Source organism: Botryllus schlosseri, chromosome 15, assembly GCF_051294905.1.
Source record: "Botryllus schlosseri isolate E-star chromosome 15, Bs_hap1, whole genome shotgun sequence".
Classification (NCBI taxonomy): Eukaryota; Metazoa; Chordata; class Ascidiacea; order Stolidobranchia; family Styelidae; genus Botryllus; species Botryllus schlosseri.
The window spans coordinates 22,944,901-22,961,518 of record NC_137250.1 but is presented as its reverse complement, the minus strand read 5'-3'; the positions used below and the strand labels follow the sequence as shown (position 1 = coordinate 22,961,518).

The 16,618-nt window shown below is 39.1% G+C and overlaps 2 protein-coding genes across 3 annotated transcripts in view; one reads left to right on the top strand and one right to left on the bottom strand.

Annotated features, from left to right (window-relative positions):
- LOC145456710 (WD repeat-containing protein 19-like) overlaps positions 1-16,618 on the bottom strand; it is a 392,619-nt gene that overhangs the window by 275,380 nt on the left and 100,621 nt on the right. The window lies entirely within an intron of this gene.
- The window catches only part of LOC145457485 (neurobeachin-like), a 76,543-nt gene that overhangs the window by 32,479 nt on the left and 27,446 nt on the right, over positions 1-16,618 (top strand). Inside the window, exons 18-33 of one of the 2 annotated variants that reach the window (XM_080335701.1) lie at positions 684-810; positions 2,252-2,444; positions 3,095-3,257; positions 4,300-4,510; positions 4,775-4,908; positions 5,199-5,603; positions 6,076-6,296; positions 7,455-7,588; positions 7,654-7,804; positions 8,476-8,656; positions 9,630-9,769; positions 10,732-10,872; positions 12,355-12,520; positions 12,623-12,694; positions 13,672-13,724; positions 14,714-14,794. In XM_080335701.1, coding sequence (XP_080191827.1) covers positions 684-810; positions 2,252-2,444; positions 3,095-3,257; positions 4,300-4,510; positions 4,775-4,908; positions 5,199-5,603; positions 6,076-6,296; positions 7,455-7,588; positions 7,654-7,804; positions 8,476-8,656; positions 9,630-9,769; positions 10,732-10,872; positions 12,355-12,520; positions 12,623-12,694; positions 13,672-13,724; positions 14,714-14,794 — 2,573 coding nt within the window. The remainder of the gene's footprint in view (positions 1-683; positions 811-2,251; positions 2,445-3,094; positions 3,258-4,299; positions 4,511-4,774; positions 4,909-5,198; positions 5,604-6,075; positions 6,297-7,454; positions 7,589-7,653; positions 7,805-8,475; positions 8,657-9,629; positions 9,770-10,731; positions 10,873-12,354; positions 12,521-12,622; positions 12,695-13,671; positions 13,725-14,713; positions 14,795-16,618) is intronic. The other variant, XM_080335702.1, reaches the window with a different exon arrangement.

Here is a 16,618-nt window from a genome sequence, read left to right as displayed (position 1 = left end):
CAACACTATTGACTTTTTAAAAAGCAGATTTAGTAGAAAGGAGTTTTGTGATAAGTTTACACCGCTTTTATATATGAAATTGTCATAAGTAACATAAGCAGTAGAGCTGTTCAAAAAAAAAACTTCTCCTTCAGATTTCACTGGCTACTTGATAAAATTGTTAGGTTGGTTAAAATAACGCTGCACACCAACTTTGGCTCCATTCCAACCAGTAGAAGCGATTTTCTTGCAGTAGAAAGCTTTGAATTTAGCATTAAAAAATGAAAAAATGAAATTTCAAAATTTTTCTGTCGACCCTATAAAATTGTTAGTCTGTGATTACAGATGATGCACTGCAAATCTGGCTCAATTCCAACCACTAGAAGCGAAGTTATTGCAGTAGAAAAATTTGGATTTGAATAAAATAGTATTTACGGTGACTTACTCTTTGATTATTTATTACAAAATCGTGGAATTAGAAATGTTTCTACAGCAATAACTTCGCTTCCACTGATTGGAATTGAGCCAAAGTTGGTGTGCAGCGTTTTTTTAACCAACCTAACAATTTTATCAAGCAGCCAGTGAAATCTGAAGGAAAAGTTTTTTTTGAACGACCCTAATGAGCAGCATCACGGACAACTTTGACCAGTCCTGGTTGTAGATGGTGGCCTTTAAAACGATTCTTATCCTGATTTCTACTTCAGTGATGATGAAAGTGATCGCCAATCTGCTCCGTCAATTTCCGCAAGCGGGAGACACGGTCATGATGGTCCGAGTCCTGTTTCTGAACGACTTGCTCAAGCTCTTTGAGAGCAGTCAGATTAATAGAAGGTAGGTTTGAGCGATGCACTGTTACCGTTTGTTGTATGCTTCATGTTCTGCTGTAAGCAGGATTTTAATGACGCATGACTATTGCGATTTTTTTGACATGTCAAAAAAAAGTCAAAATTTTGTCAAAATTGTAGCGTTAGGTCAAAAAATGTCAGAATTTTTTACAAAGTTGAAACTTTTTTGCAACCTGCATTTCGTTTGTATCGTAGATTTTGCACTGTCGGTGAACGTATCATTTGGTATTTTACAGCTTGTAGCCCACTTTATAGGCCTACCTATAGGCCTACTTCTCATTGTGAATCACCAACATTCAAATGAAACAAATAGGATGACATGGTGTTATCATAGTGTCCTATATGGTGTCGACACAGGCAAATCTCACGCCTCAGTGAAATTGTATCACGTCACAGTTTCCATTTGGCTACAGGCAATTTGACGGTCATTTTTGACCCGCTTGCCGAGCATTAAATTTGGTAAAACGGGTATCAATCGAAAGCTGACTCTGCACTGATTACGAAAATATAAATTTTATTCCGCTCATGGCCCTGGAACTCCCACAATCAGCCTCGAATTTTTCATTGTTATGGAGATTGGCATTGGGACGCAACAACGCTGTCTGGCGAAACGAGAGAGTAGCTCAAGAGAGAAAGAGCCAGACAACATTGTTGCGTCCCAGTCAGCTTTCAATTGATACCCGTTTTACCACATTTAATGCTCGGCAAGGCGGTCAAAAATGACCGTCAAATTGCCTGTAGCCAAATGGAAATTGTGACGTGGTACAATTTCACTGAGGCGTGAGATTTGCCTGTGTCGACACCATATAGGACACTATGGTGTTATGCTCAACGTACTGCAATATCCTAACTCAAGCAAGTCTGCGTGGCCATTGTTTCTTATATCGAGAAGCGCATGATGAAAAATTGTGATGTAGACAACATTGTCAGAATGAAGCAACACGGTGTGTCACCAGCAGTGTACGCACAACTTGAGTGTTGTCAGCCAACAACTGCTGCTGTTGAACGTTCTTTCTCCATTCTTGACAAGCTACTTAGTTAAGACAGACACTTTCTGCCCGAAAATGTAGGAAACTATATTTTGTTGTACTACAAATTTTATGATTTCCACCATAATGCGTGATGTAGCTAATGGAATTCTTCATAGGTCCAGATTTCGTTGAAATAAAGTTTTTTCGGGCCAAACTTCTTTGTAACGACAGACAGTTCCGACCAGAAATGAAGATAAGAAGTACAATTCTAACAATATGTGCGAAGACACCTAGTTTACATACATGAGATCAAAATTTTGCCAAAATTAAGATTTTTAAGATTGATATAGAATCGAGTCCTCGAATAGTCGAATCATTGCGAAACAAGTTTTGCACTCAAATCCAAACCCCCTGCGCAGTAACGAAGCATGAAATGATGATACCACCATGTTTCAGAATCCTGCTCCAGCAATCGGTGTGGCAAGACTGGATGTTGTCGTTGAGTTATTTCCGTCCGAAAGGCAGAGACGAACACTTGTGCCAGCATTTGGTGTTTGAGATATTTCGCGTCCTGCTGTATCACGCCGTCAAGTTGGAATGGGGCGGATGGAGAGTGTGGGTCGACACTGTTGCCATCGTTCATTCCAAGGTGGGCAGCTTGATTTGTGACTCTTCCTGGGGCTCTTACTCATTTGGCGGTATGAATTGGGTTTGGTGACCCTTATTTTCAATAAAGGGGACAGTAACGAAATCCTTGCTCCTTTACCGAGTACTCGTGTAATTCTTCCACTTAACAAGTTTCTAGGCAAAGCTACTTATACTCACACTTTGAATTTGGTAATTTTAGGATAAGTGATAGTGGTGTTAGATGTAAGCATATTCCCAAACTTTTGTACGTTTCACAAAATTCTTAGTTTAAGTAGTTTTACATAAAAAAAAAACTCTTGAATAAAATTGTTTCAGTATTGACCACCTATAGTGTTATGTTTGTTAACATTCTCAAGTCTAAACCTGCCTTGGATCTATGACTTCTAATATAAACTATAATGTAATATTATTACCGTATTTATTTGATGTCGCTATTTTCTGTTTTGGTTTCTCACTGTTTTGGTCATTTGAAATTTATACGATTGTTGATATACAATGTTCTTCCCGATTCTCTACTAGCTGATGATTGCCCCCGAAAAGTGTCTGCTAAAATATGTGGGTTTATTTCAATATGAATATAAGATTCAATTGTAAATTGAAGTTCTGTACATCCGAGAGTGTCTTATTTGATGTTAAAACAAAATATTTCAGGTCACTTTTGCTGCGCACCGCGAGTACCTGGAGAATATCTACAGAGAATATAAAAGCGCTGAGGAAAGAAGCAAGGCGCTGGGGACGGTATCTGCTATAAGCGGCATTGCAAGTCAGACAGTCTCATTGAATGACAGAGCTGATCAAGCTGCCATTACTGAGGGTATGATCTCTTGTGTCGAGGTGTTGCCAACAGACTTGTACAAACAACCAATCTAGTTAGATGACAGCCAACTAACTACTGCTTTATAGTAGTTCTAGTCCTAGTCGCACATTTTGAAAACTGAGTTCTGGTTCTAGTTCTATTTTTTTTTGGAAACGCGAGTAGTTCTAGTTCTGGTTGCTCATTAAAAAAATAGTTGCAGTAGCTCAGAGTCGTTATTACTAATGTGTTTTTTTTACCTAAAAATAGGAAAATTTTGACCTAAAAAAATCAAAATTTTAACATTTTTTGACCTTAAAAAACTTAATTTTGACCTAATTAGGTGTTTTCCCACATAATGTTAGAATTGTACTACTTACCTTCATTTCTGGTTGGAACTGTCTGGCCTTACGAAGTAGTTTGGCCTGGAAAAACTTTTTTGACTGAAGAATTGACAAATTTTTTCATGGAAAATCTTAATTTTTTTACAAATCTGGCCCTATCAAGAATTCCAGTAGCTGCATCACGTATTATAGTAGAAATAAAATAAAATTTGTTGTAGTACAACGAAAGATACTTTCCTACATTCTCGGGTAGAAAGTGTCCGTCCTTACTAAGTAGCTTGCCAAGAATGAAGAAAGAACGTTCAACAGCAGCAGTTGTTGGCTGACAACACTGAAGTTGTGCGTACACTGCTGGTGACAAACCATGTTGCTTCACTCTGCAAATGTTGCTGCATCACAATTTTTCATCATGCGCTTCTTGATATAAGACCAATGCCCACGCAGTCTTGCTTCAGTTGGGATATTGCGGTACGTGGAGCATAACACCACGTCAACCTGTTTGTTTCATATTGAATGTTTATGCTTCATCATGAGCAGATAATGGGCCGTCTGCAACAGTTGGCCTATAAAGTAGGCTACAAGCTGTAAAATGTCAAATGATAAGTTCATCGAAAGTGCAAGATCTACGATACAAACGAAATGCAGGTTGCAAAAAAATTTTGTCCTTGTAAAAAATTTTGACATTGACATTTTTTTACCTAACGCTACAATTTTTTTAGAATCAGCCTCCTTTGAAGAGTCTACGCGGGAAAAAGCATCATCTGCTCACAGCGACGGACAGACAGACGTCGCTGTGACTCCGGCAAATGAGCCACGTCACGAATTGGAACCAACAGACGGAGATACCGTGGAGTCCAGTGATCCCGTGGCCGATGATGAACGCAAATCACTTCATGATGATGATGGGACTGTTGACAGCGATCACAGAAGGTCAGTAACGGAGCACTACTTTTATTGAGTACTCGAGTACATTTTTGCCAACTTTTCTACTGCCTTACTTCGGTTGCCTGGGAATGCGGTACTTGGAAGACCCCTAGTCCTAATCCTGATGAACAATGACCCTAACCTAACCCGAGGGTTGTACTGCTTCGAGTCGGACTCGAGTCAATTTTTGTATGTCTGAATTTATTAATACAATATCGAAACATTGCTATCGAAATAATATCAATCATTACATTTCTACATCTCTCACAGCGACTCCCCACAAGACGATTCTGAAGCTAAAGGGCAGCTCGACGAAGTTGATCAGTCTGACGATGCCGAAGCAGGAGGTGACAGTGTCAAGAATCCTTCTGCTGACGCCGATGATCGACAAGAGACTCTCGGAGGTACACAACTTCAATATGCAATCGAATAATATATCCATATTGAAATGATCCCAAATATTTTTGACTGATACTCGTCAGGGGTAATCGTCAATAACTAGTAGAGAATTGGAAATAACTTTATATATCAAGGCCTATAACGTGCTTGAAAACGCCTTTGCTTGAAACCAGAACGATTTCAGATTTTAGTTTAGAATTAGATTACCACCATTATTTATTACCACTAGAATTATCTATCTGTCCAAGCCCTGAAAATATTCGGCTATATTGCAACACGAATATATCATTCAAAGATGAACAAGATGACGCCCAAGTTTCGAACGATGTCGAAAGTGTCGGCGAAACAAAAACCGATACAGCAGAAGATGATGGTGAATCTCAAGATGCAGAAAAACCGGAAGAATCAGAAAAGACCGTTGAAGAAAGTCACAAAGAAGATGAAATAGTGGATGACCAAGATACTGAATCCACTCCTGCGAAACAAATTGATTCCGAAAGCGAAGAACCAGTTGATGCCCCGGAAGAAATTGAGGAAAAGAGCGATAAAGAAGCAGTGGAAGATGAAGAAACAAGAGAAGACCAAGATGCTGAACCCGCTGATTCAAAGCAAGTTGATACTGACAGTAAAAAGGAACCAGTTAAGCCAGGCGAACTTTCGGATGACCCAAAAGACGTGGGGAAAGAAGAAACTACTGGAGGTACAGAACTTCAATATGCCATTGAATAGTATATTGATATTATTATGTCAACAGTCGTATCAGCATTATGGCTGTTAAAAAAGTAACTTTTTCTTTCAAATTATACTGGCTACACATCAAACTTGGCTCAATTCCAACCCGTGGAATAAAGTTTTTAATATATTTAATAAAATGAAACATCAAATTTTTCAAAGTGTACTGGCTACCCCATGTCAATGTCATGTTTTCTAAAAAACATGATGCATATCAAATTTGGCTCAATTCCAATCTGTAGAAGCAAAGTTATTGGAGTAGAAAATTTTGGATTTAAAAAAAATAGTAGAATTTAAAAAAAGTTATATTTAAACAGCCCTAATCATCACAAGACGTCATAATTTGTGATACGATTGTTGACATACTATATTCTGACTAGTCACTGAAGAGTGTCAGCTGAAAATATTCGGGTTCATTTCAATATCAATATATTATTCAGAGTCCAAAGAGTCCGGTGCTGAACCGTCTGCAGAATCGGAGCCCGGCGTAAAGTTGCCGGAATCTGAAAAGCCAGAGGCAGATGCAAAAGCAAAAGACATCGTGAAAACGGAGGGGGAAAAGGCTGCTGAGGATGAACGGGCGGAAGCAAGCGGAAATGTGGAGAAAGGAGATACAGCTACTGAGAAAAATGGGCAGAAAATGACGTCGTCTACCGTGCAGGTACGTGTGATTTTCATGCTGTTCGTCAGCTACGACAAGTTTTACAGTATAGTAACATTGAAATAAACCAGAGTATTTTCGGCTGACAATCGTCAGGGGTAATTGTCAGCAACTAGTAGGAAATTGAAAAAATATCATTGTATATCACCAAATATGGGGGGAAAGGCATGAAAATCCGAATAATTGTGGTTACTTCAACTGCTGAGCAGATTGCGCTTTTAAAACAATGAAGTAACATCTTACATTGTCACTGAATTGAAAGTCGAACCCCAGAAGCGGTGTCATACTCATTTGTTAAGTGGCGGCGATATTCGAGGACCCAAATTTACAATTCTGTTTTATCCTTAGCCGGCTAACCTCAATTCCAAAATTTCGATGAGTTCGCGCAACAAAAATCACTAAATCCAAACCACGTAATGTAGCCTACACTTATTGATAATAGTTGTCCACACCCAAAAAAACGCAAAAGTCTATGACCACTACGATACAAAATATCTTCGACAAGATAGCCTAATGGTTAAGCGTCCGGCTTTTTGATCGGTAGGTCGTGGGTTCGATTCCCGGCCGGGTCAGACCAAAGACCTGATTAGTAACACTGGTATCCATGGCTTCCCTGCTTGGCGCTCATGCATTACCGGGATAGCATGGAGGGGTGGTGCATGACTTGAAAAGCCGTGAAGGCTATATCTGCACTTCCTTGTCCAACGGCATATGCACATCATGCACTCATGGTATGCATATGCACAGATCGTGTGTATGTGTGTCATGAGTCGGTGTCTATGCCGCAAAAACATCAAGGACAAAAATAAACTACGTCCTTTCCTTAGATTAGTTAAAACATGTTCATGAAAGGTTTAGCATGTCTGCAGTTGCCGATACCTGAGACGTCGGTTTTTCTGTATTCCGACTACACTTTGAACAGGTTCTAAGATGAGAATATAGTTGAGATATAGCTCGATGTACGCGTATTGACAATGGCAATCCATACAGAAAGACTGTAACAGTCTATGGCTACTACAGCTTGAGATATCTTGGAGTGGGTAGGTGAAGAATTGAGCAGGTCTTGAACCGGTTTGATTGGTTTAAGAGCGTGTCGAATCAGGGTAACACGCCCCGGGGGTTCACAGCTTCACCCTTGAAATTGAATTTGCTTTGAAGGGTCAGCGGCAATTCAGCCCGGGGCCGCGTACCAGCGTTTTCCGCATACCCGAATTCAAATGGTCGTCCTTTCATCTACGCCTGTACAACGATCTGCTCACCATGGTGGAGAAGGAGTTTGATTCTTGGAAAAGGTGATTTCTCGTTTATTTGCGTCGTCAGAAATGTTACTGCTATCATATGTTTCCTGTGAACGTAGCTCGGAGACTCCGCTCGCAGACACCGTGAACGAAGGTCAGCACACGGTGTTCATGAACAACACGGTTCACCTGATATCGCAGAACATCGACAATCTCATTTTGGCGTCTGGAGGGATTTTACCCATTTTGTCGTCGGCTACATCTCCTAACGTAAGTTCTGATTTATTACGGTGACTCGTAACAGTCAACGCTTGGCCTTTTGTTCCGTGAATTTTCAATAGTGAAAATGAACCAAAAATGACGTCAAACGTACGCATCTCGAAAGTAATTATTGGAAATTTGTGTTTTTGATATTTCACTTTTTTTTCTGTGGTTCTATTGAAGTTTCTACAAGGCGAAGTCATCTTAAAACCAGCTAACTTGATGTTGATTGTTCAGTTATTGAAAGTATTGCAAATGTGCTGGTCGCTAGCCTGAATTATACCGCCAAATTAGTACTGTCGAAGTCTTCTCAGATTCAACTGAGCTAGTCATTAACAGGTTTTAGGCTAATTTTGAACGGTTTGGTGCTGCACTTGCAGCAACGTGACGATCGCTAAGTCCAATTTTTATTTGTATCGAATTCGAAGAACTTATGAGATTGTTCATAAAAATGTCAAATTTTTTTTAATTTCCAATTGTCATTTGTTTTGGCTTCAAATTTCTTATGTTACTGTTCATAAAAATTCCGAATTTTTTTCAAATTTGCAGCTCCTGTTTGTTTCTGCTTTAAACTTCTTACGCGTTCGTTATTATTATTATCATTAATTCATATTTGTTGGGGTCCAAATTTCTTATGCGATTGTTATTAATATTTTTAATTTTTCAATATTCAATTTCAGTACGAGCTTGATACCATCGACTCGTCGCAAGGACTCACGATGGACATGGCTTGGCAGATGCTGAATCGGCTCAGCTCCATTGTTGACATCGTCACGTATTCGTCGACGATGAATCTCTCGGAAATCGAGCAGGACGAGAACATGCAGCCCGGCGGCATCCTGAAGCAATGTCTCAGAACAGGTACGATACTTCAACTAGGATTGCAACAACGAGAAAATGTTCAGATTTGTCAAGTCAGATAAGAATTAGACTCGTAGCAACAGTTTTCTCCAAAATTAGTCGAGAATTAGCATGATTGAATTTGCAAAAACTTGAATTTTGAATTACATCTCGAATTACAAAGAAATGCAACAAAATCGAATTCGCGCATGTCAGGTCAGAGATCATCCTCATAGGCGCGACAATGGCAAATGTCTGTACAGCAAGCTTGGCTCGTTTCGACTACGGGGTTGTTCAGAAAAAAACTTTTTCTTCCGATTTCACTGGCTACGTGATGAAATTGTTAGGCTGATTAAAAAAACGATGCACACCAACTTTGGCTCAATTACAACCAGTAGAAGCAAAGTTATAGCAGTAGAAAAATTTATTATTCAATTATTTTATAATAAATAATTAAAGAGTTGGTCACCATAAATACTATTTTATTCAAATCCAAATTTTTCGACCGCAATAACTTCGCTTCTAGAGGTTGGAATTGAGCCAAATTTGGCGTGCATCATTTTTACTGACAGCCTAACAATTTTATGGGGTCGGCAGAAAAATTTTGAAATTTTAATTTTTTGTTTTTTAATGATAAATTCAAAACTTTCTACTGCAAGAATCTCGCTTCTACTGGTTGGAATGGAGCCAAAGTTGGTGTGCAGCGTTTTTTTAATCAACCTAACAATTTTATCAAGTAGCCAGGGAAATATGAAGAAATAGTTTTTTTTTGAACGGCAGTTATACAGATCTCCGGTAGCATTTTCACAAAAATTAAATATCGGAGTAAAACTGAAATTGGAGCATCTATAGAAACATTTCACAAATTAGTTATGAAATGAAATACCGGCAATACTTTACAATTAACAGAATTAGATCACTAGAATTATCCAGCTGTCCCAGCCTGACGGCATGCGGAACTTTTTCGTGTGAATAAATTTGTTTATTCCTGCAGCGTGCATCTGCGCCGTCCGAAACTGCCTGGAGAACCGCTACCTTCGTCACAAGATCCCCAAAACGCCTCCTCCGACACCGATTGAACCAGATACCGATTCGGTGCCTCTCCATGCTGTTGTGGAAGAGGATAATAACAAGGTGATCGTGATTACTAGGCCTGGGTCTTGTAATGCAACGATTTTTTTAGTATTGGAATTTTTCGCCCCTTGTAGTTTCGATACATTTTTCATTTCTCCCACCCCCGAAGTATTACAAAAACCAAAATTTGCGGTGTTAAATTACCAGGATTGTAATGACTCGAGTCACGGTTTTCTGATGACTCGACTTGACCCTAGTCACTTTCTCAAAATACAAAAATGACTCGACTCGAGTCAATCTGTTTATTGACTCGACTTGGACCCGAGTCACTTCGCATGAATCGAACCACGTCATATGACCCGAGACTCTGACGGCCAAGACACGCATTTCATTTTAATTTCGAAAAATAGTAAGGTAACCACACTATTGGGATTTCGTCTATTGGTACTTGTACCTGAAATGGGACCAGAAACTGCCAAAAGTGAAAAAAATTAGTATATTATAAATGCGAACCATTCGATATCACCAAACAGAGTTATAAAAAGTGGGTTTGACTTTAACTGGAAACCGAGAGGTCAACACAATGACTTGGACTCGAGTCATAATACCATGACTCGGACTTGACTCGGTGGTAAATTGAAAATGACTCGACTTGACTCGAGTCAAAATTATAAAAGTGAGATTGAATTGTGACTCGGAGCCTTGTGACTTGGTTACGACCCTGGAAATTACACGTTACTGGAAATTATATTTCCGTGAAAGCGTTATCGACCCACAGCGCAAAGTGTGATGGAAGAGGTAGGGTCAAAGATACCGAATTGTATTGATAGGGTTGGGAACTGGCTTTTTTTCTTTGTAGTCGTATAAAAGGCACATGTTCGAGCTTTCCACATCTTCCATACTTTATGAAGCCAAGCCCTAATTACTGATTGTCTTAAGCAATCCAAGAACGCTAAGTGACCTCAATTATTTGCTGGTACAGAAAAAACGTTTAAAATAAATAGCAATATGTGATGTTTCAGGCGACAGATGTGTCAGCTGTTGAAGCGGCAGAGATCTTACTCTCCCAGATGTCAAACCAGGCGACCCCGATCTTAGATCCTAACAGGCTTCTGCAAGACTCTGATGTCAACAGGCTGCGTGCTGTTATTTACAGGGATCAGGTATGGTTCAAGTATTCTGTACGCCACATGCGAAATCATATCGTGACTATGGCCTGTTACGACAATTATCAGTGTTGGTATTGAAGAAGTAACGCGGTGAATAGTTGTAGCGAGTTACAAGGCATGTCAACACCATCTTCGAGCGAACGTAGAGATTGAAGGCGTGTACTCAGTTCCAAAAAGTAGATTTGGTCGAAACTCGGCGCTTCTTCGATATACGCCCCAGATCGAAACTGTGATCCCCATGTTACCAAAAAATGTTTCCCATGAACACGACAAAATTTATAAACGTCAAAATATTTTTTGTTTTGTTTTTGGAGAGACGGATATTAGGGTTGGATGTGGGACCAGGGTTGAAGTTGTGGTTCGGGTGTCCCAAGATTAGGGTGGGTGGGGATATTAGGGTTGGAGGAGATGGGGATACTAGGGTTGGAGGTGGGTTTATTGTCAAAGTTGGGGTTAGGCTATCCCAAGATTAGGGTTGGGGTGAGGGACACGATATCTAACCCTAATATCCCCCAACCCTAATCTTGGGATAGCCTAACCCCAACTTCGACCCACATCCACCTCCAACCCTAGTATCCCGCTCCCCTTATCTTGGGACCCCAACTTTTACCCTAACCCATCTCCAACCCTAATAACCCCTCTCCTCCAACCCTAATATCCCCTTCCTCCAACCCTAATAACCCACCCTCTCCCAATCATAATATCCCCAACACTAATCTTGGGATAACCTAAATCCAACTTTGACCCTAACCCACCTCCAACCCAAATAACCCCTAACCTCACCCCTTCCCAACCCTAATATCTCCATTCCCCCAACCCTACTATCCGACTCTCCGAAGGCCAAAAAATCAATTTATTTTGACGTTTATAAATTTTATTGTGTTGTGTTGTGGGAAACATTTGTTGGTGTCATGGGAGCACTGTTTTGCTCTGGGGCGTATATCGAAGAAGCGCCCGAAACTCTGCGGTTAATCAGGGTTTTCTATTTACGAAATTGCGAAGTGCGTCTTTGCGACTAACGCAGAATTACCGAAGGCACTTCAAATTGGTTCAGTTTTCGAAAGTTAATTCAGTTACGGGTATACGGGACTATTTTGCCCGGTTTTTATGACAATTTCACACGTAAAGGTATTGTAAACATACCACAAAACTGCGTTGCTAGTAACATACAAACTGTGAAACGAAATTAGTCTAAACACACAGCTTGAGTCGTGTCAGAAGGCGGAACCTACTTGAGTGTCCGAAAAAGTACATTAAGTTGTAAAGTTGTCAAGTTTTGTTTACATTCTCGTATACAAACCTACTTTGAATACCACAGAGCTTGAGATCCCTACATCTGATCTTTGCCTCATTATTAAGGCCTCGTAATCTTTGCCTCCTTTCAAGTACCCAAGCTGGCTATCTGTTAAAACGGTCCCAGAACTAATTATATTGATGTTTAATCCTAAGTTTGCTGAAATACCTAATTCTTTTCAGGACGACAACAAGCTCGCGCAAGACCTGGCTTTGGCCGTCGTGTATTTCGTGTCGGTCTTGATGGTTTCAAAGTATCGAGACATTCTCGACCCCGAGAGTCAGACAAAGCTATTGGAGTCGACGGTGGCCAAGAAAAATTTACCGACCGACCAGGGCAAAGTTGTTGGTAAGTTGTCCCTTTATCGTCGAGACTGAATTTTACAGTCGTTGGAAATGCAGAATCTCTCATTTCAACCCGATTTGTTTATCACATTCCCATCTATTACAGGAGAAGTTGATCGCCTCGCCAATGCACAAGATATGAACGTTTATAACCGCAAGCCCGAAGCCAGAAAGATGGGTAACTGTCGTTCAGTATCTGACTCGCTAGAGTTGGACAATTAGAAAATGTTCAGATTTTTCAAATTAGATTACAATTTTTTTTCCAAATTATACTAGAATTTGAATTATACAGACATTTCTAAACCATATTAGAAAATAGATTAGTTTTTTACAATTTAGATTAGAATTAGAAGTACTGAATCGAAATCAGTTCATCAAATCCTAGTTCATTATAAGCATGAGAATGGCAAATGTCTGTGCTCCGGGCTTGGCTTGGCTTGAGTTTAAAAAAATGAGTTGGGTCTCCGAAAAATCTCAACTCAAATCAAGACTCGAGTCCAGCGTTGTAATGACTCGAGTCTCGATTTTCTGATGACTCGACTTGAAAAACGGAAATTTTTGTATTCACTCGACCAGGACTCGAGTCATTGCGCATGACTCGAACCAAGTCATATGACTCGAAACTCAGGCGGCCAAGCACGACATTTCATCGTAATTTCGAAGAATAGTAAAGTCACCACGCTATTTGGATCTCGTCTATTGGTACTCGTACTTGAAAATGTGACCAGAAACTGCTAAAAGTGAGGAAAATTGACCATTCGATATCACCAAACATAGGTAGGAAAGGTAATTTTAATGACACTTTAACTGGAAACTGAGCAGTCAACACAATGACTTGGACTCGGACTCGAGTCATAATACCATGACTTGGACTCGACCCTCTGCTCGCTGACTTCCACTCGGACATGACTCGGTGGTGAATTGAAAATGACTCGACTTGACTCGAGTCAAAACTACAAAAGTGAGATGGACTTGTGACTCGGTTACAACCGTAGTTATTACAATCCTGGTTTCTAGTACTGCATCAAATCAATCTTTTCTGTGTCATGTAAAATTTGAATTCTATGTTTCAATTGTTGATATACTATGATGAATAAATTCTCTGCGTCTCTCTTATCGTGATTCAACCTTATTGCAAAATTTGATGTTTTCCAGAACGTAGCGAATCATCTGCATCTTCCGAAGAACCGAAGAAGCAAACAGTTCAGGTTTGTTCAGTCATTTTTTTCTGTGGTCGATGCAAGCTGGTGGGTTTAGAATCAATCAAAACCTCTCGTAGCGGGACTTTCGTTGATTGGTAGTGCCACTGATGCTATTAGCGTTAACTCCTTTGATAGCTCGAATATATGTTATGCAAGGCACTGGTAGTTGGGGTTACTTTACGGAACGTAGATTCAGTAATTTCACTTTAATTTGTCACTTAGTTGGTGTTCTGTGTTCTGTTTTAGTGCAATTATATTCGCTGGAATTGTATGTCTTATTTTTAAACTTTTCTGAGTAGATTATCATATTATGGATTTATTTCTAAATAAAACCGTTAGTCAGCAAAGATGTTGTGGTTTTTTTTGAATAATTTTTCGACAACTCTTTTCTTCGTTACTGTCATAATGGACGTTCCCTGTGGATGATTCTCTTAAATATTTTTTTAAAACTCGCTCATATAATTTACTATAGGAGATTAATGTATAAAATCGATGTGTAATCATTATGTTTTTGATACACTTTATCCACAATATTTTCAATACTTTTAAAATTGGCGATTTGCTCGTAACTTTTTTCTTTTCATTTTTAAGACAAAGTCCTGTGGAAGGGAGGTAGAAACGTGGTGCCCCTGCATCTTTTAAGCCCGAAACTAGCTACATAGCGGAAGCGGTTATCGTGATATGGCAAAATTAGCAATTTTCAGCTCGTTCCATGAATTTACACAACTGCAAAACAGACAGAAGTATTATATTTGATATTTGGCACCATAAATCAAGACCTCTTTATTCAAACGATTTTTTAATATTTTTCACTCCACCCTATTATCCAGTATAAGACTGAGAGCATAATGCTAAATTTTAGCATTTCCGATTTCGTTATTGTTTCATAAATATTATACCTTGGACCGAATTGCGTACCCTACTTTTATTTTGTAAAATTATTTTGCGTGCCTACGTTTTTTCTAATTTGGTGTTTATTGCATGCCACTGCGAAGGATATTCTTAAAAATTTGGCCAAATCCGAAGACAGGCCGGCCACGGAACGTGGACCGGTGGCAGGGCACGCGATAGACCTGGTAAGAGCCTTGTGGGGTGCTGACTAATGCATCAACAGTTGGGTTGTTCAAATATAACTTTATTCTTCAAATTTTGCTGGCTATTCAGTAGAATTGTTAGGTGGACTAAAAAATCGCTGCACACAAAATTTGGGTCAATTTCAATAGGCAGAAGCAAAGCTATTGCAAAGTGATTGATGTTCAAAATTTTGGATTTTAAATAATAGTATTTACGGTAGGTGGATTTATAATTTATAAAGACTTTGCCTCCGTAAAAACTATTCAATTCATATCGTAAATTTTGTACTCCCAATAACTTCGCTTAAACTGGTTGGAATTGAGCCAAATCTGGTGAGCATAGTTTTCTTAGACAACTGAACAATGTCATGGGGTTGACATTGAAATTTAATATATATTTGAAAAGTCTTACGATAAATTTAAAATCGAGCCAAATTTGGTGTACAACGTTTTTAGACAGCCTCACAATTTTATCGAATGGTCAGTAAAATTTGAAGAAGAATAGCTGTTTTTGAACAACCCCAACCAACATCTCCATTGTGCCTCTTTGTCATGCTGAAACACGGATGACACGATCATTGACCGTCTACAAATCTCTTCCATGATTATGCGTTCGACCTGAAAATCACTGGCTGTGTTTCGTTGTAATAAAATGTCAATTATGCTGAAATACAGAAGCAAGATCTGTAGGTTACATTCATTAGAGTTTGACTCCGGTAATTGAATGCAGCCTGAAAATGTAACAACTTGAATTTATAATTGAATAATATAATCATATTGCAGATATTATGTATGTAGTATAATCTTCCATATAATATATCGCCGCTGTGGAATCAAAGTAGCTTATGTCCATTTTGCATATTTTGAGAACATTAGCTTTATGTAAAATTTTTGTTTCCTTTCACCCATATCTTGGCCAACAGCAACTTTAAAACAGTGTCATAAACATAAACATTGCCAAGATATGGCGGAGAAAAGGTGAAAATTTTACAAAATCTTGGTTTTTTATCAATTTGAGAAGTGGGTTTCAAAATTTGAAAAATGTACATTGGCTGCTTTGACGGCACTGGAGCGATCTAATATTTCGATCTGAATATCTGTACCTCCGAGAGTCTCAAATAACAACTTGAGTAAGCAGTGCTAGTAGACAAGACGCACTTGAGCACTCTGAAAATATACTCTGGCCTTAATGCGAATGTATGTTAAGACGTTTTTACATTCCCATAATTGTCTTGGGTCTTGTACAGGAAAATATATTCCTTACTTATCACAGCCAATTTAAAATAAGTTATATACATGTGTTGAGAGTTGGAGAAAAAGGCGTTCTAGTCTGATTTTTACACGAGATACTGCGATAAGAAACTAAATTGGATGAAGCATGACCTTCTTACTGTTCATTAGCGGTATTTGTGTGATTTCTTACAAAACATGCCGTGTCCCAATCTTATCCCAACTGAATCCTTTTGAACGACCATCTGTGCATTGTTTACTTTTTGGCATCTGCTTTTGAACGCATTTTCCGACTTGAGTTCTGTTACACCTTTACATGGTATCGCATATAAATTTATAAGTAAGGCCGGGCAAAATTGAGTGCCCGAGTGATTTAATTGTGACTCGAATCAATAGAATTAAGACTCGTTTCATATTTGAGTACTCGGAACATTGCGCGCCTGGTCCTACTTATATATATATACAAGTTGCATGAGTATGCCATCAGTTTAACTGTTTTGAGGTTTGCGCGTGCATGCTTGTTAGCAATAGAATTGACTTTTTGATGGTTGTCATCGCGTGTGCTGCATGCGTTTTGAGTTTGAAAAATCTTGAAAC